Here is a 25,446-nt window from a genome sequence, read left to right as displayed (position 1 = left end):
TTGTTAAACCTCTTGGCCTTACTCGGTTATGGAGCTCTCTGGGACAAATTAGTCAAAGGAAAGTAGATCACATGGTTGGGGTACAGACTCTGTCTTATATACACTGCTCAAAAAAATAAAGGGAACACTAAAATAACACATCCTAGATCTGAATGAATTAAATATTCTTATTAAATACTTTCTTTACATAGTTGAATGTGCTGACAAATCATCACTGGAAATCCAATTTATCAACCCATGGAGGTCTGGATTTGGAATCACACTCAAAATTAAAGTGGAAAACCACACTACAGGCTGATCCAACTTTGATGTAATGTCCTTAAAACAAGTCAAAATGAGGCTCAGTAGTGTGTGTGGCCTCCACATGCCTGTATGACCTCCCTACAACGCCCGGGCATGCTCCTGATGATGTGGCGGATGGTCTCCTGAGGGATCTCCTCCCAGACCTGGATTAAAGCATCCGCCAACTCCTAGACAGTCTGTGGTGCAACGTGGCATTGGTGGATGGAGGGAGACATGATGTCCCAGATGTGCTCAATTGGATTCAGGTCTGGGGAATGGGCGGGCTTGTCCATAGCATCAATGCCTTCCTCTTGCAACAACTGCTGACACACTCCAGCCACATGAGGTCTAGCATTGTCTTGCATTAGGAGCAATCCAGGGCCAACCGCACCAGCATATGGTCTCACAAGGGGTCTGAGGATCTCATCTCGGTACCTAATGGCAGTCAGGCTACCTCTGGCGAGAAATGCCACCGCACACCATGACTGACCCACCGCCAAACCGGTCATGCTGGAGGATGTTGCAGGCAGCAGAACATTCTCCACGGCATCTCCAGACTCTGTCACATGTGCTCAGTGTGAACCTGCTTTCATCTGTGAAGAGCACAGGGCGCCAGTGGCGAATTTGCCAATCTTGGTGTTCTCTGGCAAATGCCAAACGTCCTGCACGGTGTTGGGCTGTAAGCACAACCCCCACCTGTGGACTCTTTCTGACCGTTTGAGCAGACACATGCACATTTGTGGCCTGCTGGAGGTCATTTTGCAGGGCTCTGGCAGTGCTCCTCCTGCTCCTACTTGTACAAAGGCTAGGTAGCGGTCCTGCTGCTGGGTTGTTGCCCTCCTACAGCCTCCTCCACGTCTCCTGATGTACTGGCCTGTCTCCTGGTAGCGCCTCCATGCTCTGGACACTACTCTGACAGACACAGCAAACCTTCTTGCCACAGCTCGCATTGATGTGCCATCCTGGATGAGCTGCACTACCTGAGCCACTTGTGTGGGTTGTAGACTCCGTCTCATGCTACCACTAGAGTGAAAGCACCACCAGCATTCAAAAGTGACCAAAACATCAGCCAGGAAGCATAGGAACTGAGAAGTGGTCTGTGGTCACCACCTGCAGAACCACTCCTTTACTGGGGGTGTCTTGCTAATTGCCTATAATTTCCACCTGTTGTCTATTCCATTTGCACAACTGCATATGAAATTTGTCAATCAGTGTTGCTTCCTAAGTGGACAGTTTGATTTCACAGAAGTGTGATTGACTTGGAGTTACATTGTGTTGTTTAAGTGTTCCCTTAATTTTTTTGAGCAGTGTATATACACACACATATATATACACACACACGGCTGGATTGGACCCCTCGGGCCGGACAATCCTGCTCTAAAGTGCCAGTTACTTTGAAGCTATGGTGAAGTATTATGGGTATTATGGTCATGGCACACACTTGGAAAATGTTAAACTTCCCCTGAATAAAACAAGGTCAGAAGTGCCCTAATCTCTAGACAGACAAATGTAACATAACATATTTTAGTTCTGAGTTTCCGATATCAGTTTGCCCTGAAAAAGGAGCATTATTGAATATCAAGTAAAGCAACAAGATGCAATCTGAAGTCAGGCAGCAACCTAAATATGAATCTACCATTAACACCACAAGATGGCAGTATTTCTTTACATAATAAAACGTGAATTTGTCTATCAGTTTATTCAGTCAATAACACTAGTCTTTGAAAATGAAAGTTATGATAAAAGGCAAATGTCTAAATGGAACTAAAACATTAAGATTAATCTAAATGCAATAATCTTATAAAACATGCAACTAAAATAAATCCTGTGTGTGCTTCAAACCAATGATCTTTTCTCCTAAACGATAGATTCATAATAAAAGACAACAGGGGAGTAAATGACAAGGTGTTAAGTAATAATTTCTACTTGGTGTGAAATGAATACGCAAAAGGCGTATATCAGATATTTATCCACTGGATTTGCAAAATAGCAACCATATTCCGAAAAGAAATAATTACTGATTAAATGATAAGGTGATCATCTGGCGCCACCTAGAAATACATGATAAAAACAAGGAAAACACTGCGGTTCATACAATAGTAGTCTTATAAGCGAGCATACAAAACATTATTTTAATACATCAAATTGTTCTAAAGTCTAGCATGTAAAGTATATAAAAAAAGACGAGGTAAAAAGATGCCTCTGAAATAATTTGTCAGTTTGGTTGGAAAGAGATGGCAGTCAAAGAGCCCTTGTCGAGTTTGACCTACAGATTATTTGTTGAGGTAACAACTGCCTGAGTACTGCATCCAACTGGTCAATAGCAATGGCTTGTGTTGATAGTAATTCATTTGATCTTTTCTTATAAAAATGACCCATATATATGCCACTGACGATCGTTCTGAGGTATTATTGGGAGATATTATAACCGTTGTGCGTTTGTTACAAAATAATAATATAATAATTCACCTAAATGTCCTGTACAGACTGTCAGGTCCACATACCGTACTAAACAACAATAGACCAACTGAAGAGTCATCACTGTGTCCTAAAACACCACTTTGTCAGACTTACTGTACGTATGTTTTTTTTTCTGTTCTGCCCTCGGAAGCACCATGGGGTCAAGTGTAGTGTTTAGACTAAAGTCTACAAGTGTTCACAAGAATAGAGGAGAACACTTATCAACCCTGAATGAGAAGGGGGGGGGTGAACCTAGTACTGCCACCTACTCTGAGACATGAAAGAGTAGTTCAGAGAGAAAATAAGGAAAACCATAACAGGCTGTTGTTGTGAACATGGGATGGCAAGAGTGAGGAAGTCTCTGAGTTGGAGGTGCTGGTGTCTGGTTGGGGAGTGTGTGAATCCTGTTGAGGCTCTGTGATCTCAGCACTCCCCAGCTGGCAGGGGAAGATTGGCAGCTGCTTCCTCAAGTCAGAGAGGAGGTCAGGGGGTCAGGTGGGCGGGACAAGAAGAGGTCCCTCATCAAGGCTGGGGGAGAACATGAGAGAGAAGGGACAGAAGCGGAGAACTGAGGTGGATTGGTCATCACCTATTTCAGTAGATATTAGCTAAGTTGAATTTGGTAGGTACAGTATGACAGGCTTCATGTCTGGCATTTTGCGTACTAAATATTTGCCCAAGATACAGTAGTACCATGACGTGTGTTTGTACCTGCAGTGTCACATAGTCCCTGGGCTTCACCGAGGATGGGGTCTCTGTCCGTCAGCAGTTGGCTCCGCCTGTGGGGGATTGGCCCCAGCTCCAACTCTGGGTTGTCTACATCCTCCAGGCAGTCCTGAAACAAACAAACCATTTCAACTTAAATAACACATCATTGTGCATAAAGTAATTTTAATGATACCTTGAACAAATGTTATCCACTGTTCCCAACCCCCTCCTCCCACAACCTTAAAGGCCCTCCTCACCAGCAGGGCGTAGCTGAGAAGCAGTTTGTGCTGGATGGGGGACACCAAGTGTCTCGGTCTCTTGTCCTGACTCATCAGCTGGGAGGGTATGTCTTCATCCTGCTCATGACTTCTGTGGAAGTTACAGTTTGGAACGTTCAGCAACACTGTCCCTCCAAAAACATCCAAACGCCACCGTCTGTCACCCCAAAACGCCACCGTCTGTCACCCCAAAACGCCACCGTCTGTCACCCCAAAACGCCACCGTCTGTCACCCCAAAACGCCACCGTCTGTCACCCCAAAACGCCACCGTCTGTCACCCCAAAATGCCACCGTCTGTCACCCCAAAACGCCACCGTCTGTCACTCCAAAACGCCACCGTCTGTCACTCCAAAACACCACCGTCTGTCACTCCAAAACACCACCGTCTGTCACTCCAAAACGCCACCGTCTCACTCCAAAACGCCACCGTCTGTCATTCCAAAACACCACCGTCTGTCACTCCAAAACAGCCAAACACCACCGTCTGTCACTCCAAAACAGCCAAACACCACTGTCACTCCAAAACATCCAAACACCACTGTCACTCCAAAACATCCAAACACCACTGTCACTAAATCCAACCGGTCGTCTTGTCTCTCTCACTGGTGTGACCCAGACAGCAGTGGGTCAGTAGAGTAGATGGTTACCGTTTCCTGGTAGCAGTGGGGGGCTCTGGGGAGGGGCTGTCAGGGGTCTCAGGGAGCTGGACGCTGAGCAGGAAATCATCATCCATGGAGATATACGGAGCCAGCATGTCCAGATCAACCACTTCCATGTCCTACCAGCACAGGAGACAGACTGCTCAATCCCAGGTATAGGCTCCCTCTTACTAATGTCCCTCTCTCAAAATAGTTTGAGGTATTGAAGAAATAGGAAAGCACTAGAAATCCAGCTCTGTTGTGTGTGTGGTCTAGCTAGGTAATTGTGTGGCGACCAAGCACATCATTATGTGTTCAGCTGTATACTGCATGTACCTCAGGCTGGTTTCTCTTCTGTACGCTCTCATCTGGACAGACCGCAAACAACTTCGCCACCTCGTCCTCTATTGGCAACTCCTCAATGGGGATCTGACGAGGACAGATATATAGTGGACTCCTCATCAGTGAGAACACTAGACTCTAGATACTGTATCTTTACTGACATTTAAGAATCAACTAAAGTTCTTACCAGCGCTGGTGCTGATGAGGTGAGCTTGCTGAATATGGGTGAGAGGAGCGTCCACAGCTCAGGGGAGCACAGTTCCTGAGGGAAATCTGGGGCGGAGTCAGAGCTTGATGGAAGACCGAACGACGGCTCCGCAAAGTCTGCAGAAACACATGTCAAGGCACAAACATAAAAAGCCCTGTGAGCACTCATGACAGTGAATTAATTTGTAGTAAGTAAGCTTTGTCTGAGCCAGAATGGCCCATAGGGCAGGAGGCTGCTTCTGTAGCATGAGGCAGCTTGATCTACTAGTACACTAGTCGTGTCGTAGGGCCTCAGGCCACAGAATCTTTTGGTATTCCACCGGGGTACAAACTCCCAACCTTCCAATCTCAGGGGAGACACTAACCACACGTTAGTATAGTACGAAGGTGTGAATTAAAGTTTAAGGATGACCTGTGAGGGGTACGATGGGGCCTCCTGAGACAGGGGCTAGTTGGAGGAGGTCCTCTGGGTTCTCCTTCAGCTGGAGGGAGAGCTCTGCACTGCTGCTGTTGTCACTGTCACACACGGTCTCCTCGGAGGCCTCAGAGACAGGATCACTCTTCAGCCCACAGCCAGTCTGCTCTACTGAGAACACCACATCCGCCTGCTCCACCACACTGAGAGAGAGAGACACAAAGACAGACAGACAGACAGTGACAGATGATAAGTATGGAGAAGATGTAGGGTAGGGAGAATGGAAAGGGATGAACATATGTGTCATGAAAAAGGAGATGAGGAGGTGGGGCATTACCTGAGGATAAAGTTAAGACAGACCACAGCCTCTGGTTGAGAGGTCTTGTTGTTGTAGATGACTGTAGCCTGGGTCTCTGCCCACACGAAGCCCCCACTCTTAGCCAGGAAACGGTATAGACTGGTGCACACCTGGCCTTTGGACAGAACTGAGATGGGGGAGGGGCAGTGGGTAGGACAGGTCAGTGGATGACAATGAGAAATGTACACATATAAATGTACACAGATAAAAACATGTGTATACACCCACCGGCACGCACGCACACTTCAAGTTGACCACTTCACTGTAGCACTCCTAAAAGCTAGTAAAGCGCAGGCCCCGCCCACCTCAGGATTCCCCTTTCCAGCCATTACTTCCCTGTTTTTTGTGTGGTGTAAAATACATTTGTCAAATAATTGTTGCTGGGTCGATTTGTTTAAAAAGAAAAGCAATGCCCATTCCTTGCTTGTACAATGCAAATGTTCCTGTAGATTTTATGTTTGCGCTAATGTCTGTCATGACCGCTCAAACATGCTGGTTCCCTTCAAAATGTCAACAGCGATATGAAGATTTTGATCGGAATCTTTTACAACGCCGACACTTGGAGGGTGATTAAAATGCACAAAGACAATATTTATACCACAAGACAGAGGAGAAAGCGATCTTTCTACAGGTGAGTGTTCCTTTATGGGCCAGTTTAAAAAAAAGTTATGATTAAATCATTTGAAACGTTCACAAAGTAACTCACCTGCAATGGAAGCCACTCCTGAAAAGGAACAGCCAAATCTCCAATGTAAACTATTTGTGCGTTGGTAAATTATAGAGCACAGCATTTAGATTATAAAACGGGGGGTTATAATTTTCTTAAAAAGATCGTCACCAAATGTTGAATATACAAGAGGATTTGACAAAAAAAACAACCATGAATATGAGTGGAATCTACGGTGAAAGCTTTAGGTTGTCACAAAAGAACAATTTATGTCAAACGTGAAACCTGAATTCCCACCAAAACTGATGGATTACATACATGTGTCTGTTATTATACAATTGTTTCTGATATAATTCAGTCAATATTTGATATATATATATATATATATATATTATATTTCTTTATCAAAAAGCGTTGAGTATCTCGCTCCATTACGCAGCTGTTACATTTATCAGAACTCTATGATGTTTGTTGCTACTCAAAGCCTCAGTGGTCTGACGATAGACTATGGATGTTTCTCAAAATGCATACTACCATACCGGTCTAAATCAAAGTATGCGAAACGGAGCACAGAGGGCACTTCTCGAATGCATACTCCCGTTTGAATGTATTTTGAAGCATGCGTCGATACAAGCTTCAACGGAAAGTATGCACAGAAATATGATGCAATCACGTAAAAGAAATACGCACATTTCTTAAATCAATGGCAGCCATTCTTTGAGCTGAAGCGAGAGAAAAATAAACTCAGACTTTGGAATTAAATGTTGCCCATTCACATCTCATATGTTGTCAGCATACAATATTATATCTTGATACATTAATAAATACATGCTGTGTTAATTTTGGGATGTTACCCTGCCTACAATACCCACAGTATTGTGCGTAGATTGCGAGCCCAGAGTAACAGCGTTATTGCATTTTGGTACACCAGAAGTTCAATTAATTTTCAATGGAATGCTACGGTTGCGTTGCAGAGGCAGTTGCAGTGCGTTTTGTGTGCTACATACATTGTATTTATCGAACGTAAGCGTCAAACTGTCTGGTATAGACGGCTTGACAGAAATGGTAACAGAAGGCGAATGATGAACTTTTGTTGGACACATATCCAGATGATGCTGCTTACTATTTCGCGTAATAAAACTATCGGTTTGATCAAAGCGTAAGTCAATAGGTCTAACTGGCTAGCTAACAATTATTTGTGGCCAACTACCCACGAAGAATTGATATCTACCTTGCAAAACATTCGTTTTAGGTCATTTTTGCCTGTTTTAACTAGCTAACTAGATTATAATGATTCACATTTATTAAACCTTTTTAACTAGGGAAGTCAGTATAGGTAGCTGATAATTATGAAGTAAAATGTTTGCTTTGTGTATATCTTGTTTGGTCTCCATTGTTGCCATTACCCTGGCTGGAAGAAGGTTCAGTGAATGGGGAGGTATAGTGTGAGGTAATACAGTAGGGGGGAGTGCGAGTGCTTCTTAAATGTAATGTTTTATGTGTTCTCCACACTCTCATCCTCACAAGAACATGCTCAAGAGAACGTCCTGGGAGAATGCACTCAGAGCATGAGATTGTGGAGCATGATAGTATATGCATATTGAGAAACACCCCTATGCATTCGAGCAGAGCCTAGCAGTAGCTCTGATGTCTTTGTCCATGGCTCTGTTCACACTGATCAGTCTGCTTCCCACATGCACCCAGGAGGAAAGGCTGAACAGTAACATATCAAGTCTGCCCGACAACAGCGGTCACAACACGTCGTCCCCAGTACTCACAGTGTCAAGTTACTTATGCATCACTCACAGGCATAACACGTTACAGTGTTACACAGACTCTCATAGTACTGTCATTTGTCACATGATAAAGTTACAAAGGAGACTAGGGCTGCAGTCCAAACACGTTATTTTGACCCCCCTCAGCCCTCGTGCTAGTCACTTTCCCTTGGGGGAAATCCCAGTCTAAACCGGATGCAGTTTGATTGACAGCGTCATGGCATTTTTGGTACACCAGAAGTATATTCATTTCCTTGCAGCACTGCGTTGCAGAGACAGTTGCATTACGTTCTGTGTGGTGCAGATGTTGGATTTATTGAACGTAAGCGTCAAACTGTCTGGTAGACGGCTTGACAGAAATGGTAGCAGAAGGTGAATGTTGAACATTTGTTGCACACATATCCAGATGATGCTGCTTACTATTTCGCACAATAACACTATCGGTGTGATCAAGACCGCCCCCCCAGCACTTGATTTTGCTCAAGGGAGCGAGTGAAGAACTAATCACTTGTGGGGTTTGATATGACCCACAATTCAATGCAAACTGTAGTCACGTCATACTTCGGTGGCCGCAAAGTGTCACATTTAATCAAAACTGCTGCATTTTCGGCATTTCAGACAAAATTATGAAGCTAGCTTGCATTATTTAAAATAAAAAAAAATATATATATATATATATATAAATAACATTGATTTTATCATTGGCAAATTGCTTAGTGTTGTAATGAGGACCCTATAAAAAGGAGCTAGCTTCATAAACATGTTTGGGAATTCTGAAATGTATTGGAATAAATGACCAAACTATAAAACTAGCTAGCCAGCTGTAGCTGAGGGTTTAGGGCCGAGGGCTGTCTACTTTGAATTTGGACTGCGGTCTAGTTCAGTGAAACCAATGTTTTAGCATGGGCCCTTCCACCTACAATCCACACTGCTCTCAGAGACTCACGGATGTGCAGGCTCTTGGTCACATGATCTGAGTCCAGGGCATGATGGAATTTGTAGGCAGATTTGCCAATCAGATCTTCTGGCTCGTATCCTACTAGCTCTGACACCCTGGCAAGACAATGGAGACAGAAGGAGGTGTCAGGGGTGAGAGGTCAGCTTGGAGTCAACAACCAGAGATGATGTAGTATGGTAGTATTGCAAGAGGGAATGGTATAACATGGTATCTTAATCTGCTGGGGTAAATTAGTTATGAGTTACTGTAACGCTATGAGTCCCGCTGAGAGTGGGCAACAATGGTTATAAACTTTCCCACGGTATGGGGATGACCACCTCCAGCTGTCTGTCTGTGTGTAGTGGGAAATTATTTTATTAAATGATTTCCTGTATTTGATTTGTTAATGATATGTTATAAATATAATTGTATATGTGGAGAGACCCCGAGGGAGACATTCCCCTAGGAGGTGAAACTGGAATTAGCCATGCTTATTTATTAACCAGGTAGGCTAGTTGAGAACAAGTTCTCATTTGCAACTGCGACCTGGCCAAGATAAAGCATAGCAATTCAACACATACAACAACAGAGTTACACATGGAATAAACAAAACAGTCAATAATGCAGTAGAACAAAAGAACACAAAAAGTCTATATACAGTGAGTGAAAATGGGATAAAATAAGGGAGTTAAGGCAATAAATAGGCCATGGTGGTGAAGTAATTACAATATAGCAATTAAACACTGGCATGGTAGATGTGCAGAAGATGAATGTGCAAGTAGAGATACTAGGGTGCAAAGGAGCAAGATAAATAAATACTGTATGGGGATGAGGTAGGTAGATAGATGGGCTTTTTACAGATGGGCTATGTACAGGTGCAGTGATCTGTGAGCTGCTCTGACAGCTGGTGCTTAAAGCTAGTGAGGGAGATATGAGTCTCCAGCTTCAGAGATTTTTGCAGTTCGTTCCAGTCATTGGCAGCAGAGAACTGGAAGGAAAGACGACCAAAGGAGGAATTGGCTTTGGGGGTGACCAGTGAGATATACCTGCTGGAGCGCGTACTACGAGTGGGTGCTGCTATGTTAATGACTTGTTTGGTTAAGTAGTCTTCTGTTAGTCTATAATTATCTGTTTTAACTGACTACTGATATCTTTTAACTTCTTAAAAACAGACCTTTGACCTGTTTAAGTGCCGATGGTATACTTTCTGGTAATCTGTGTCGACGGTGGCTAAGGCCACTGATTTAGCTGCAGTCTGAGAATATTTAATGACCTTGTTGACAGAACAGTTGTCTGCTGATAGTGGATGAAGGGCCTTATCCGAGGAGTCCAGGCAGACTTTTTCTATGTTGGAGGTCGTCTCCCTGTTGCAACATGTATGAAATCTAATTGATTTATGATTGACTATATCGGCAACTGCTCCTCTTTTATTCAGGGGTTGGGAACCAAAATAATTTCCCAATCATTCCGTTCTGAACAGAACTCCTATAATATAATAAAGTTCTGAACCGGGTCAAATCCACCCAAAAGTAATGGTTTATTTAGTTCCTTTTCGTAATTTTTTAAACTTGTGAAATCAACATTATTTTACATTCAGCTCATTCATTTACTCCACCAATTAGCGTGGATAGAGAAGCTTGCTACGGAACAGGTGAGCAAGTAGTTTACATGTTGTTTGATTGGGCATACAGGTGCAGGTGCGACTGAAATTTCATGAGTGGTGAGAGAGCGAGAAAAAGGGGTGAACTTTTAGGGGGCTTGAAGTTCTGAACATCATGGCATGACTTGGAATGTGTTTAGGCTATTACTAGCATCAGCACTTCACTGAATTACATCATTATATACTAGATATTATGCATTTATTTTAAACAAAAAATATTATTAAACGGTTCTCAAGATTTGAAAATAACGGTTCTGTTCCGGAACACTGGAGATTGAACACTCGTTGCCGGTTCTGTTTCCGTTCCTCGAAAAATGTTGCTCTTTTACGTTTTTTTGGTGCTGTTCCCTGAACCGGTTCAAACCCCCCCTTTTATTCACTTGACAATCCCCTTTACAGTGCGTGTGTATCAGGGTTTCTGTTCGGAAAATGTGACAGCAGACATTTGACCGGCAACATTTTTATTTGAGAAATGTACCGGACCAATATGCACTAAGTGCGTAACCTGATTAGGGCGTCTACCCACGGTGCTCAGAGTGACAGAAACCACTTTTAGAATATGGTAACTCGTATTAACAGAACATGCAAGTCGAGGATGCAACGATGTGCGGTCCTTCTTACTGAATGCAATTAACGGGAAAACTTTTGTTTTGAAATTTGTTTTGAACAGTCATCCAACGCGGGCCTCTTGCTAGAGCTCCGACTTTCAAACCTGAAGATCACGGATGTCATGATTTGACCTCGTATTTTCAGAGTTCACAGGTGCAGCAGCACCTCTTGCGAGTTCTGACAGATTTTCCACTCAAAGTCTCTGTATCTGTATGCGGGTGATAAATAAGATACAACGAATATACTGTACACCTACATAACGAATATACAGTACACACGCACATATTACATTTCACTAGATTATGCAAATTAACCTATAGACCGCATGCCCAGTCAAACGTATTTCCATCTGCAACAAAAATAAAATTAACTTGTTCGAACAAAAGCCTGCTATTACCGGCTAACGGAAACCCTGGGGTGTATGTGTGTGAGGTTTCTGTTGCAGTGTGTGTACTAGCCTAAAAGTGAGTGTTCGGTCTGGTTTAAATCATGGGTGTATTCCTTATGCTGATTCTGTTGCAAAAACGTTTTGCAAACAAAACTTCACTCCAAACGCTGTTGAGTTGCATTTTGTTCTTAAACGGAAATTGCAGTTCAGTCGTGTCGCTCTTTAAAAATATTTTTTTTGCATCTGGAAGAAGTTGGAAGTGACCCCAGGACTTCCCTCTATCAAGCAGGGTTTCCCAAACTCGGTCCTGCCCCACCCATTCATTTAAACATTTAAATCAACTACAACTTCCGTTTAAGAACCCAACATATTTTACGTCACGTTGAAGAAATGTTTTGCAACAGAACCGGCACAAAAGAATACACCCCGTGTGTGTGTGTGTGTGTGTGTTCGCTCAGCCTCACCTGCCATCGCAGTGTGTGAAGCACAGGTCCATGCTGTGTCGAGTGAGGAACGTGCTTCGGTCCAGGGGGAACTCCACACTAGACGGATGGGGGATGGGCTCACACAGCACTGTCATGAAGCTGCCTGCAGGAGGTGATGAATCCTCGCCACTGCAGCACACACGCATGTGGCCTGTACAGTGCAGCACCTGGGGGCCACAGACTGCAGTAAGATAACAATGGCTATCCATATATACTTACAGGGAACATGAATGGGCATCAGGACCCATGTGAAAGTAGTAGAGCAGGGATGGGGGACACAAATCTGAACTCATCATAAGGGGTTGCAGTTGCTCGTTTTATTTTGTGTGAGAATTGATACGAGGGTCTTTAAACTAAAATGGGGGCCACGTGTAGCCCATCTCTGTTGTAGCGTCAACTCAGGGCAGACGGACTATGTTAAGCAACATTCACAGTGGGACTTGAAGCTAGACATGCCCTGTTAGAAGAAAGTGAAAACATTTAAAGGATTCTTCAATAGAAGAGTAAGGCTCCCATCCCGAATGGCACCCTATTCCCTATAAAGTGCACTACTTTAGACCAGAGCTCTGGCGCAGACCAACTAACTGAAAGATGGAGAGGTACTGGAATGACAGTGTTAAATTGGGATGTGGCACCCTTGTAACATGGCCAAGAGTGAGAACACAGACTCACCCCAATAACACACCTCTACTGGAGTCCAGAGCATAACTGAGTCAAGGCTTTCTGACCGTCATGGTTTCTGATGGACCCCTGCCCTGTGTGTCGGTGCACGTGTGTACACTTGTTTTCCTATCTTATCAGAACGTAAGGCAAGCTGGATTAAATAGAGAACCAGACTCATAAACCAGAGAGACATGGTTACTTCCCCACATCTCATCATTAGAATATGATTGGAGAGGGTACAGACAACCCCCTGATATCTAGGCCAGCCAGCCAGCCAGCCTGTCCTGCCAGAGATACCGAACCTTTCAGCTGGATCAAGTGTCCTGGCCTTCATCTCATGTTTCTCTAATGTCCTAGCAATGTCACTGGAAACAGAAACTTGGGCTACATATGAATCTCACTGAATGGTGAAAGACGGCCCTAATAGGGTTGGGCGGTATTCAGATGTTCATACCATCCTGTACCATACCGGGGTATTACCGCTAGCGCCCCCTTGTGTGCACTATTTCTCTCCATAGCGGACACAAGCTAAATGTTAACAAGCGAACATAAACTAGTGTTCCAGCTCAACCAACCGTTGGCCGTTTTTCAGCCTTGGGTGAATTTTGACTCGTTCTACTGTCCAGCCTAACAGCAGGAATCTTGATCAAGGAGGGGACTCGTCTCTGCTGTAAATCTTGCAAGCTAGCAACTTAGCAAACCAAATGTATAGCGGGAGAAAATGTATTTGGCACATCCTAGATAGTCAAATGTATAGTTAGTTATAAGATAATTAGCTAGCAAACAGTTGCGAGTTTCAAGTGTAACTTGATCACCCCTCTGTGGATCGATCGGCACGTCACAACGCTTCCATTTGCTCTGTGTGCTCTTTGCAAACCAATATACCACGTGACTGACTCAATCAGCTGCTTGGGGAACGACTTCATAATGAAACAGGCAAAATGAAGAACGCCATCTGCTTCATATATTAACCTAGTGCACAAGTTGACAGCAGGTACAGTGCATTCGGAAAGTATTAAGACCCCTTGACTTTTTGTTATGTTACAGCCTTATTTTAAAATGGATTAAATAAAAATAGTCATCAATCTATACCCCATAATGACAAAGCGAAAACAGATTTTTAGAAATGTTTACATAAAATATTCAGACCCTTTGCATTCAGACTCAAAATTGAGCTCAGGTTCATCCTGTATCCATTGATCATCCTTGAGATGTTTCTACAACTTGGAGTCCACCGGTGGTAAATACATTTGATTGGACATGTTTTGGAAAGGCACAGACCTGTCTATATAAAGGTCTAACAGTTGACAGTGCATGTCAGAGAAAAACTCAAGCCATGAAGTCGAAGGAATTGTCCCTAGTTCTCCGAGACAGGATTATGTAGAGGCACAGATCTGGGGAAGGGTACCAAAAAATGTCTGCAGCATTGAAGGTCCCTGAGAAAACGGTGGCCTCCATAATTCTGAAATCTAAGAAGTTTGGAACCACCAAGAATACCTAGAGCTGACCGCCCAGCCAAAACTGAGATATCGGGGGCGAAGGACCTTGGTCAGGGAGGTGACCAAGAACCTGATGGTCACTCTGACAGAGCTCCAGAGTTCCTGTGTGGAGATGGGAGAACCTTCCATAAGGACAACCATCTCTGCAGCACTCTACCAATCAGGCCTTTATGGTACAGTGGCCAGACGGAAGCCACTCCTCAGTAAAAGGCACATGACAGCCCACTTGGAGTTTGCCAAAAGGAACCTAAAGGACTCTGACCATGAGAAAAAAGATTCTCTGGTCTAATGAAACCAAGATTGAACTCTTTAGCCTGAATGCCAAGCGTCACATCTGGCAGACGTACCTTCCAGGTGGCAGACTTTATGTTGACAGTGCGCCCTCTACTAGTCAGAGTGCTCTTCATCCTAAGGAAGAAGTTCATCTCTGTGTGTTGCTGCGCTGGTTTCTTCTTGGACACACCTGGGTTGGAGAGATGGTAGAGTTGGAACCTATGTGAGCATGCATGATGAACATAGACACACACACACACATATATGCATGCAGTCACTCACACACGTACGTATGAACGCACACACAAACATACAAAGGGTGGTTTGTCTCACCTGGCCTAGGCGCCAGGAGATCCCGTAGCTCCTCTTGGTCACATGGGTGGACAAAGTCATACACACTCTGACCCAGCAACTCCAGCTAGACAACATAGTAACAATACAACCATGTCAATACAATACCACACAGGCCCCTTCCCATGAATTACAGATTCTGAAAAGCTGCAGTACAGGTTCTCTCAAAATAGTAAGTCAGAGAATATCACACCAGGTGCTTTGTAGCTTGTATTTGCTAACTTCTACAAACAGGATGATGACTGCATTTTCTTGGCAATCCAACCAGACTCTTAGATTTGTCCTGCAGGGTAATCTATGGGACCATTAACTTTTAGCTCCCACGTCACTATTGTGGGATGATTATTTGTAATGACTGTTGATTGTATTATTACATGGCTACACGTCAATTTATGATAAAAAAAAAATACAATTATAATATATAAAGTTAAGAAAAGTGGAGAAAAAATAATAATATTTCTGTAGAATATGAGGGTTCTCAGAGACGACAACCTATTCTGAAAGAAGAAAAGGAAGCACATATATGGAGCACATACACTATATATACACAAAAGTACGTGGGCAACCCTTCAAATGAGTGGATTCGGCTATTTCAGCTACCCCCATTGCTGACAGGTGTATAAAATTGAGCACACAGCCATGCATTAATTTTGCACGCCCAATTTTTCAGTTTTTGATTTGTTAAAAAAGTTTGAAATAGCCAATAAATGTCGTTCCACTTCATGATTGTGTCCCACTTGTTGATTCTTCACAAAGAAATACAGTTTTATATCTTTATGTTTGAAGCCTGAAATGTGGCAAAAGGTCGCAAAGTTCAAGGGGGCCGAATACTTTCGCAAGGCACTGTATATGCCATTAGGTAGATGCTTTTTATTCAAAAGAGATTTACAACAGTGAGTGCATTCATTGTCATATTGATCGCCCCAGTGGGAATCGAACCCATGACCCAGACGGTGCCAGGAACATAGGGCTGTATGTACCTGTGGGATGCCCAGGTGTTTGCTGACGCTGTCACCCAGGTAAATCATATCCCCCTCCTCGGTCATCACCAGGATGAAGCCTGCCAGCGCCCGGGGGTAGAACGCATCCACCGTGTCCTCGTCCCCATCTGTGACTCGCTCCTCACTCGTGTCCCCTGCAATGACATAAAACACACGTCATTAGAAAACACACCCCATGTCATGTCAGAACCTGCTTGGCCTGGACTACCACCATCTTGGGAGTTGGTTACTACTTGGAAAGTAATAACAAAAGTAGGCCTGGCTCTCTCAACCAGTCACAGTACAGGACATGGACATACAGTGGGGCAAAAAAGTATTTAGTCAGCCACCAATTGTGCAAGTTCTCCCACTTAAAAAGATGAGAGGCCTGTAATTTTCATCATAGGTACTAAATCATAGATTTTTTATGAATTTATTTGCAAATTATCGTGGGAAATAAGTATTTGGGTCAATAACAAAAGTTGATCAATACTTTGTTATATACCCTTTGTTGGCAATGACAGAGGTCAAACGTTTTCTGTAAGTCTTCACAAGGTTTTCACACACAGTTGCTGGTATTTTGGCCCATTCCTCCATGCAGATCTTCTCTAGAGCAGTGATGTTTTGGGGCTGTTGCTGGGCAACACAGACTTTCAACTCCCTCCAAAGATGTTCTATGGGGTTGATATCTGGAGACTGGCTAGGCCACTCCAGGACCTTGAAATGCTTCTTACGAAGCCACTCCTTCGTTGCCCGGGCGGTGTGTTTGGAATCATTGTCATGCGGAAAGACCCAGCCACGTTTCATCTTCAATGCCCTTGCTGATGGAAGGAGGTTTTCACTCAAAATCTCATGATACATCCCCATTCATTCTTTCCTTTACGCGGATCAGTCGTCCTGGTCCCTTTGCAGAAAAACAGCCCCAAAGCATGTTTCCACCCCCATGCTTCACAGTAGGTATGGTGTTCTTTGGATGCAACTCAGCATTCTTTGTCCTCCAAACACGACGAGTTGAGTTTTTACCAAAAAGTTATATTTTGGTTTCATCTGACCATATGACATTCTCCCAATCTTCTTCTGGATCATCCAAATGCTCTCTAGCAAACTTCAGACAGGCCTGGACATATACTGGCTTAAGCAGGGGGACACGTCTGGCACTGCAGGATTTGAGTCCCTGGCGGCATAGTGTGTTACTGATGGTAGGCTTTGTTACTTTGGTCCCAGCTCTCTGCAGGTCATTCACTAGGTCCCCCCGTGTGGTTCTGGGATTTATGCTCACCGTTCTTGTGATCATTTTGACCCCACGGGGTGAGATCTTGCGTGGAGCCCCAGATCGAGGGAGATTATCAGTGGTCTTGTATGTCTTCCATTTCCTAATAATTGCTCCCACAGTTGATTTCTTCAAACCAAGCTGCTTACCTATTGCAGATTCAGTCTTCCCTGCCTGGTGCAGGTCTACAATTTTGTTTCTAGTGTCCTTTGACAGCTCTTTGGTCTTGGCCATAGTGGAGTTTGGAGTGTGACTGTTTGAGGTTGTGGACAGGTGTCTTTTATACTGATAAATAGTTCAAACAGGTGCCATTAATACAGGTAACGAGTGGACAGAGGAGCCTCTTAAAGAAGAAGTTACAGGTCTGTGAGAGCCAGAAATGTTGCTTGTTTGTAGGTGATCAAATACTTATTTTCCACCATAATTTGCAAATAAATTCATTAAAAATCCTACAGTGTGATTTTCAGGATTTTTTTCTCATTTTGACTGTCATAGTTGAAGTGTACCTATGATGAAAATTACAGGCCTCATCTTTTTAAGTGGGAGAACTTGCACAATTGGTGGCTGACTAAATACTTTTTTGCCCCACTAACTGGCCAATGGGAGCCCACCTGAGCGGAGGTGGTGCATGCGAAGGAAGCTGAGCGTCACCCTCATGATGGCGGCCTTGTCCAGGTCGGCGGAGACTCTGCGGGGGAGGGGCAGGGTGTGGGCCAACTTGTAGAACAGCTCCGTCTCCAGACTTCGCCTGCAGCGCGCCGCATCCCGGGAACGCACCTTCCGCTGATCCGTACTCGACCTGGATAGAGGGAAGAGGGAGAAGAAAAAAAATTGTGAGGAAGTGATAAGATAGGAAGAGAAGTAGAAGAACAGACCAAGACATACTGAGGAGGTGTTCATTCAGGAAGATAAATCCTTTGAAATTTATTGACATCCCTGCGCTCACAAATGTAATCAAATTTTCCGATGTGTGAAATTCTGACCATTCAAACGACTAAAAACCTTTAAAACAGATTTCAATATATTTTTTTTGTTTAGTCAATCATTGTGTCCACAATGCCAAACTAGATATTTAACATCCACTTCGTATCTACAGTGTAATATCCACTTCCTTCTCAGACACCAAACAAAATTCTAATTTCAAACATTGGTTTAATACTCTTCATTATCAAACTTCTGACCTTTTTACTCTCGCTATCACACCTCCATAACCGAATAAGCAAATATGGAAATATTCAAACTCACACATACAAACAGATGGAACAAAATGTATTTCCTAAATTGTTTCTGCTTTGATTCAGCATGTAGGGGCCACCATTTGTAGTTTACGTGTTCACCAAGTCACACTATGTCTGGGAGGGAGAAGGGAAACGATCCTACCTAAACCACAGCCCTCAAATCTCCTCTTACCTCCCTCCCCTGATTTCCTCCCTCGCTCCACGGGGGGACAGGCAGGCTCTGTTAACCTGTTTATGGCATCTGACCCCAATCAAGTCAGACCCCCACTTCCGCTTCTCCCTCATGTCCTCCATTGTCGTTGCCCCCCCCCCCCCCCTGAACATTTTACAACAACAAAACTGTGCAGATGCAAAGTTTGGTACCAGAGGTTTGGTAAAATCTCCCTTTTTATGTGACCACGTTTTTCAAAATAATTTGCCCCGAATTAAGATTCAAAAGGTGCAGAACTACAGTAAGTAAAGTGGATTTACACCCGGTAACAGAAATGCGGTAACGGAATTCCATCATGGGTCCCTGATCTGTACCACACAGAAATGCATAATTATGGATGCCATTCTCTTCATGGTGATGCATACTAAATATGTACACAAAAAGGTAGAAATGTGCAATATCCTCCTTCGCATATTTGGGTATTATTCTACACACTGGCTATTATTTTAATGCCATCCGCTACCAAACAAATATGGTTGGTCCAGACCGGACAAAATCTTAACCAATCATAGAAGTCTCTGTTTCACAAGTTTGGACATCAAAGTACAGCTCAGTAGAATACAGTACAGTGTGGGACTGATTTCTTCATTCCGCTCCTGCTGCTTTTCATTCCACACCCGCCCGCTCCCACTGATGTCTTGTCCGACTCCCACCTCCACCCGCAAGAACTGGTCCTGAACCCGCCCACAGTCCCACAAAGTTATTTTAGGTGTATGTGAGGCTACTTGATTAGCAGTCCTGGTCTTTAGTTTTGAACAATTTGGGCTACAGATGAGCGGTTTTCTGCATTGTTAAGGTGCAACCAGGGACACAAACCATGCTCCGTTTGTTTCTATAGCAGAGGCTATGCCCAAAGCCATACATAAAGAAATAAATTACTTTGGCTAAGCCTAATCAGACTTTCCTGTGCTAATTGTTTTCAAAGACAAAGTAAAATAATCCAAATGACTCATGATGTGTGCCCCTCAAATGATACATTTGTAACAGCCTGAGCGCACTGGACCTGAAACAAGGGTACAGATGCAACCATGTGCCATTTAAATGATTCTTACCGACACTAGTGCTCCCAAGTAAAAATTCCATGTGCATACCACATCTACAAATGAGTTTCAAAAAAAAAAAAAAGTTTAATCAAGATTAGGAAAAGTTTCATGGCACACTTAAGAGTTACTCAAGGCACACTAGCGGGCATCGGAAAACCGGTTAGGAACCACCGGCCCATCATACCTAGGAAGTTAATTTCCATGGAAAAACAACCACGTGATTCTCCGCCCATGCATATAGCCTACAGCAGGGCTTTCCAACCCCATTCCTGGAGACCTACTGGAAGGTAGGTTTTAGCTCCAACCCTAATCTAGCGCACCTGATCCTAATCAATAGCTGGTTGATAAACTGAATCAGGTTAGTTCCAACTGGGGTTAAATCCTACAGGAGGGTAGCTCTCCAGGAACAAGGTTGGAGAGGCCTGGCCTAGTTATTTAACTGAGAACATGCATGGGCACATTTGATCTTGCACACCCAACACAAAAAAAGATGATGTAAGCAACTGAACATGAAGAATAATTATCCTGTGAGAGTTTGTGAATAGTGCGACAGGTGCTTTAATACAATCGATTACAAACAAAAAATTAAACAAAGACAACCATTCAAAATAATCTGCAGGACTAAAAAATCTGATAATGCCAAAGTTGTCCGTCTGACCGCCCGCTCCCAGCATGAAAGAAATGCTACCGAATGGCAATGCTCTCTGTAGGGACCCGCAGGTCCCGTGGGATTCAATGCTCTACAGTACAGCAGGGAACAGAACAATAGAGGTCAGTTCAGTCAAGTAGAGTATAGTTCAGTAAAGTTCAGTACATTCGTGTACACAACTCTAGTGTACTCGTGTGCTGTACTGAACTCTACTATTCTTCCTTACTGTACAGTACTAAACTATACTTTTCTTGAATAATGTACTGTACTATACCACACTGTGCACTACTGTACTGTCCAAACTTGTGAAACAGACATCTATGATTGGTTCAAATTTGGACCTGACCAAATCTGAACCAATCACGGACTTCTAGATTGGGGCAAATTAAAACCAGCCTTAATTTATCAACCGTGCGTAAATGTCTTACTAGGTTCTGACATACGTGAAGATTCTAAGATTTTTGTGTGCCACAAATTGGGATTTATCAAACTGTCATATGCAACATACATGCATGTTTTCATTGATAAATCAGAACCATATTATATTTACTCTCTTGTGAACGAGCGTTACAACCCCCCTGAAAAACACAACCCCCCCCCCCCTGAATAATAAACACTGGCCACGCATTCACCTTTTATGGTAAGGAAAACACCCTCATTTGTTGTATGATTTGGAAATGTTTAAACTAGGCCATGTTACTTTCTAAAATAAAGCACAATGGCAAATTTGATTACATTTCTGTAGAGGTGTGGCCAGAATGTTTTAATATTTTACAGTCACCTTTCCCAAACACACTGGCCACGCATTTTGCACGATTGATTGTTATTCAATTATTCAAACAATTTAAAAGTAAATGCTACAGCCCACACTATGCAAAATAACATTTTGTTTGTCAATAGATGATTGTGTTTCCATCTTCTGCCTTGGTATAGGCTATGATGTCACACTCGTATCTCACAGCAATACTGCAGCCGGCCCATACTGTCCCATAATGTACTTGTTGCTGTTGAAGTAACAGTTGTTGTGTTGAAGGGGTCAGAGTGCATTGCCTGCAAGGCCCTGACTGCTGATTGGTCAGTTCATTGGAGCCAGATCCTTTTAACTCCTGGGATCTTTATAGCTCAGTGGCTGGTATGCTGGGATGGGGGAGGGGTATTTGAGTGAGATGGAGCCTCTCAGCCAGCTCGTTCGTCTGCTTTTTTTTACATGAAGAAAGAGTGCAAGATATTTTGTGAATCTGTCTTAAAACATAATTGTATTTGTAGGGGTTGAAAAAACATGAAGGAAAAAAAAGGTCTATATCAAAGAATTTAATTTTGGCCATAAAAATACTGTCTTAAGTTACAGGAATGAAAAGATTTTATACAATTTGATATGAGATTTTTGACACCTAAAGAACACTTGGGCCTTGTTACAGTTAAACATTTATACAGACAGATTGTTATGAGATATCTGCTCCCTTTTCTGTGCACATGTTGACAAGATGTTGGGGAATCACTGAAGTGGAATATTGACCCACTGAGCTTGCCTTATGACTCAAACTGAATTTTTCCACTGCTCTATGTTCGCTACATACTTCAATTTGAGACTACCATCGTTGAAGTAATTTGTGGTGATGTCAAAAGGAGGGGTATTGTACAAAACAAAGTAATCAGCGATTGGGTCATCTCTAACCAGAGTATCAAAGCCAATGACTAATTTTCAAAATGCCGCTTTATCCACGTGTGTTCTTGCTCTGGCCCAACCCATCGGTTTCTGGGACCAATGAGAATGGTTAGAATGTTTTTGTGTTCTAGAAATCGTCGGGGAGGTACTCAGATCCGGACTCATTGCGGAGAAGAAACTTATGTCCATGGGTGTGGCGTAGCATTTGGCCAGAGCAAGGAGTTTGGGTAGCCAGCAACCACTGAGCATTTCTGAATAGTCCTTTCATGTACAGCTCAATAAAGAAACAAGGCATTTTGTTATATTTCAATGTAATATTGGGATGTAAACTCAAACTTAAATACATTTAAATTTGTATTTGACATGGTATATGTGTCTTCAATTGAAGCCCATACTGTGTGAGATGTACACTTTTGAAAAGGTAGATTTGTTTAAGACTACCAAACACTGAACCTGTCTAAGCCCTCCACAGAAACATGAGAGTCCTATAAAAGGTGTTTAGTTCAGGGATAGTTCAGTCAAAATGTATATTTGGGTCTAATTATCCTGACATTGAGTTGTGTCTGAAGGCCCATGGTGAATCTACAATCATATATCTATTACTTCTGCCACAGCCAGCATGGCCAAATTTCATGAATGTAAACAACCAAACCGATGTTAACAATGCCGCATTGCAAGCTGAAAATTCCCACCCAAAAAATATTGTTGTGGACTCTCGTCACCATGGGCTTTCAGTTCAGACAACTCAAGGTAAATCTACCCAAATATAGATTTTGACTGAACTAAGGCCTCTCTCTTTAACCTTTTTGAAAAAGATTTATATTCGATATATATATATTTTTTTTAAAGTTAGCTTCTAAAGGGTTCCAAAACCGTAGATCACAATCGAGGGGTATCAACATTTAGATAGAGCATTTGGGCAGCATCAGACCATTTCCCACACCCGGCATATAAGTAGCCTACATGGAATGACCCAATGCAATGCAACTGGAGTCACGATAAGGGCAAGATTGATGATATTGAGGTGTGTAAATTGGGTAGGCTCAATCCTATCCTGAATTATAGTTAATCCCTCAACCAAAACTATGTATCAAAATAAATACTTAAATATGCTCAACGTGTCCTACAACAAATAAAATAAGGTTGTCTAATAGTTGTTGGACTATTTACAAAGCCAATATCTAAATGCAGTGACAAATAGGTGTCATGGCCATTGGGGGGGCACAAGCCCCCGCAGAGTTGTCATGTGTAAAAACATATATATATATATATATATATTATATATAAATGATAACATTTGTCTAATACTACTAGCCATAGTTTTTATCAAGTTGGCTTTAGCTAGCCCAGATAGGTTCCTAATCTCCCAACTTCATAACTAGCTACCAAGAAGCCATTTCAGGCTATCAATCAAGTTAGAGTAGGTAGCTTGGCTGACTAGCTTAGCTGGCATGTGTAAAGGACATCACGCTGCTTGCTTAGCGAGTACCACTTCGGACCATACCTGGAGCGAGCTCAGATCCTCTGCCTTGCTAGCTAGCACAAGTAACCACTCTCCTGAAGAGTCTTACCAGTCAACGCCACATGAAAAGATAGCTGAAGCCTGAAGTGGGGACCCTTCAGGCTGAGGAGTAAGTTTCACACATCCCCATCAGCTACACATGCCTGTGCGGCAAGGTTGGTAGACTTCAGAAATGCAAGCAAAAACAAAATGTACTGAATAAGACTTACATTCCTTAACCAGATGTTTGTCCCTAAATAGCAGGAAAAAGCAGTTCCTCCTCATGGACTTTGTGCCCTCTCAGATTGTGGGGGTACATGACGCCCCTGGGAGACAATACTTGAAAAATGGAATAAGTGAATTGTACTTAAAAAAAATATGTTTTAAAAATGTGTTAAACATTTTGATATTTCGGATGTGTACATGGGTGTGCACGTCCAAGTTATTTTGGAGTCGGCAGACAATAGGCTACGATAACACTTGGAATACGTCGTCGACGATGTCTAACTGAAAACATACATGTAGAACTCATTTAAAAATGTCTTACCGTTTTCCAACAGGCTCTTCTTTCGTATCCATATTCAAATCGTAAACGTTAAATCTAACACTTCAGGTTTTATTCTATACTGACCTGTTCTACTCGAGAAAGATCTAACCACAACGCCTCGTACCGCCTGCCTTCCGCCTTTGCAGACATTATAGCCAATGAGAGGGCAGATTCCCATATGAACAACAGGGCTGCGTTCAGTGCGAAAAAAAGTACGGCAACGTTCAATTAAAGGGAAATGGTGCTGTTCTAAACTACCATTTGAAAAACTAAGAGGGTTTGGGGTTAGAGAACGCTCCGCTTTCCTTTAAATGCGTACCTTATTGCTTCAAGCTGTTTAAGAGCGTTTTGAGCCGTTCGGTACAAACGGTCACGCAACGTAGCAAACGTTCAATCGACCTGAAGGCACCCCAAGCACAACTTTGATCTATTGGGCTTGTTTGATATTGTAAGACTGAAGCAACCGACTGTAGAATAAATTCGAGGACGAGGAGTGAAGTCGGGTGAGGTGCATTTGCGACAGCCTAAATCGGACACTAATGTGGTTTTCCAACAGCAAGGCTCAGTTCAGCATGGCAGGGTCATTGTTAATGAAAGTTTGTCTTTATAATGTCGAAATGAATATGCCTCCAACCCCCATATCACACACTCACAAACTTATATCAAATGTGTGCACATTGTACATTCAATTAGTGACGGTCTCAAATCTCACATTAATTTGTATATATCTACTGTGTACATGAACGGCAGCTAAATTGGTTCCTGTTTCAGTAACGTCTTTGATCACGTTCGTGTAGGTCAGACAAAAACATCCTAATTGATTGGTTGAACTTGTTAAAGAGCAACTGCAGAAACTAACAGTTGACCGTAGTCAAAACGTCATGAAATCGGATCACATGATTTATGTAAAGTGCATGCAGTCGACATGTAGTTGCAAGTCAGGCAATGTGTGTCCCCATAATGCAACACACATTGGAAGCCGGTGACTGACAAAAGTGATCAGTTTGAGCACGCCCATGATCCTTCCTATGGATGCGTTTCGCTAAATAAATGTCAAAGTGTGTTGCGTTATAGGAAGAAAACAAATCTGACTTGCATCTACATGTACACTACGTGAACTTTGCAAAAACATGTGATCAAAGGTCATGCATTTTTTTTTATGCAGTCACCTTCAAGTCACTGCAGTTGCTTGTCACCGACTGCACCATGCAGTTAGCCTACCAAGTGGGAGGCACTATTCATTATGTTTTTTTTTGTTTGACCCACGCAAATGGGACCAAAGACCTCACTGAAACAGGGACCACCTTTACCACGACTCATATGTAGGCTATACAGTGGATATGTA

At 42.9% G+C, this 25,446-nt stretch overlaps 1 protein-coding gene across 2 annotated transcripts; it reads right to left on the bottom strand.

Annotated features, from left to right (window-relative positions):
* Nucleotides 1-1,965: 1,965 nt before the first annotated feature.
* On the bottom strand, nt 1,966-24,240 carry LOC109905559 (hypoxia-inducible factor 1-alpha-like). 2 transcript variants are annotated; one of them, XM_020502988.2, is made up of 15 exons: nt 24,102-24,240; nt 17,858-18,045; nt 15,977-16,131; nt 14,979-15,063; nt 14,720-14,835; nt 12,190-12,377; nt 9,078-9,184; nt 5,669-5,816; nt 5,329-5,534; nt 4,897-5,033; nt 4,704-4,796; nt 4,377-4,507; nt 3,708-3,819; nt 3,454-3,577; nt 1,966-3,270 (listed from the first exon to the last, which is right to left on the bottom strand). In XM_020502988.2, exons 1-15 carry the CDS (start codon nt 24,131-24,133, stop codon nt 3,209-3,211), a joined length of 1,884 nt encoding a protein of 627 aa, XP_020358577.1. In that variant the 5' UTR covers nt 24,134-24,240; the 3' UTR covers nt 1,966-3,208. The 2 variants fall into 2 exon arrangements, with proteins under 2 accessions (XP_020358577.1, XP_031646482.1); XM_031790622.1 differs by lacking the exon at nt 24,102-24,240 and adding an exon at nt 23,625-23,734.
* Nucleotides 24,241-25,446: the final 1,206 nt, after the last annotated feature.

This window comes from Oncorhynchus kisutch, linkage group LG15 (genome assembly GCF_002021735.2).
Source record: "Oncorhynchus kisutch isolate 150728-3 linkage group LG15, Okis_V2, whole genome shotgun sequence".
NCBI classification, from domain to species: domain Eukaryota; kingdom Metazoa; phylum Chordata; class Actinopteri; order Salmoniformes; family Salmonidae; genus Oncorhynchus; species Oncorhynchus kisutch.
The sequence above is the reverse complement of the archived record's forward strand: the minus strand, read 5'-3'. Positions and strand labels throughout refer to the sequence as shown.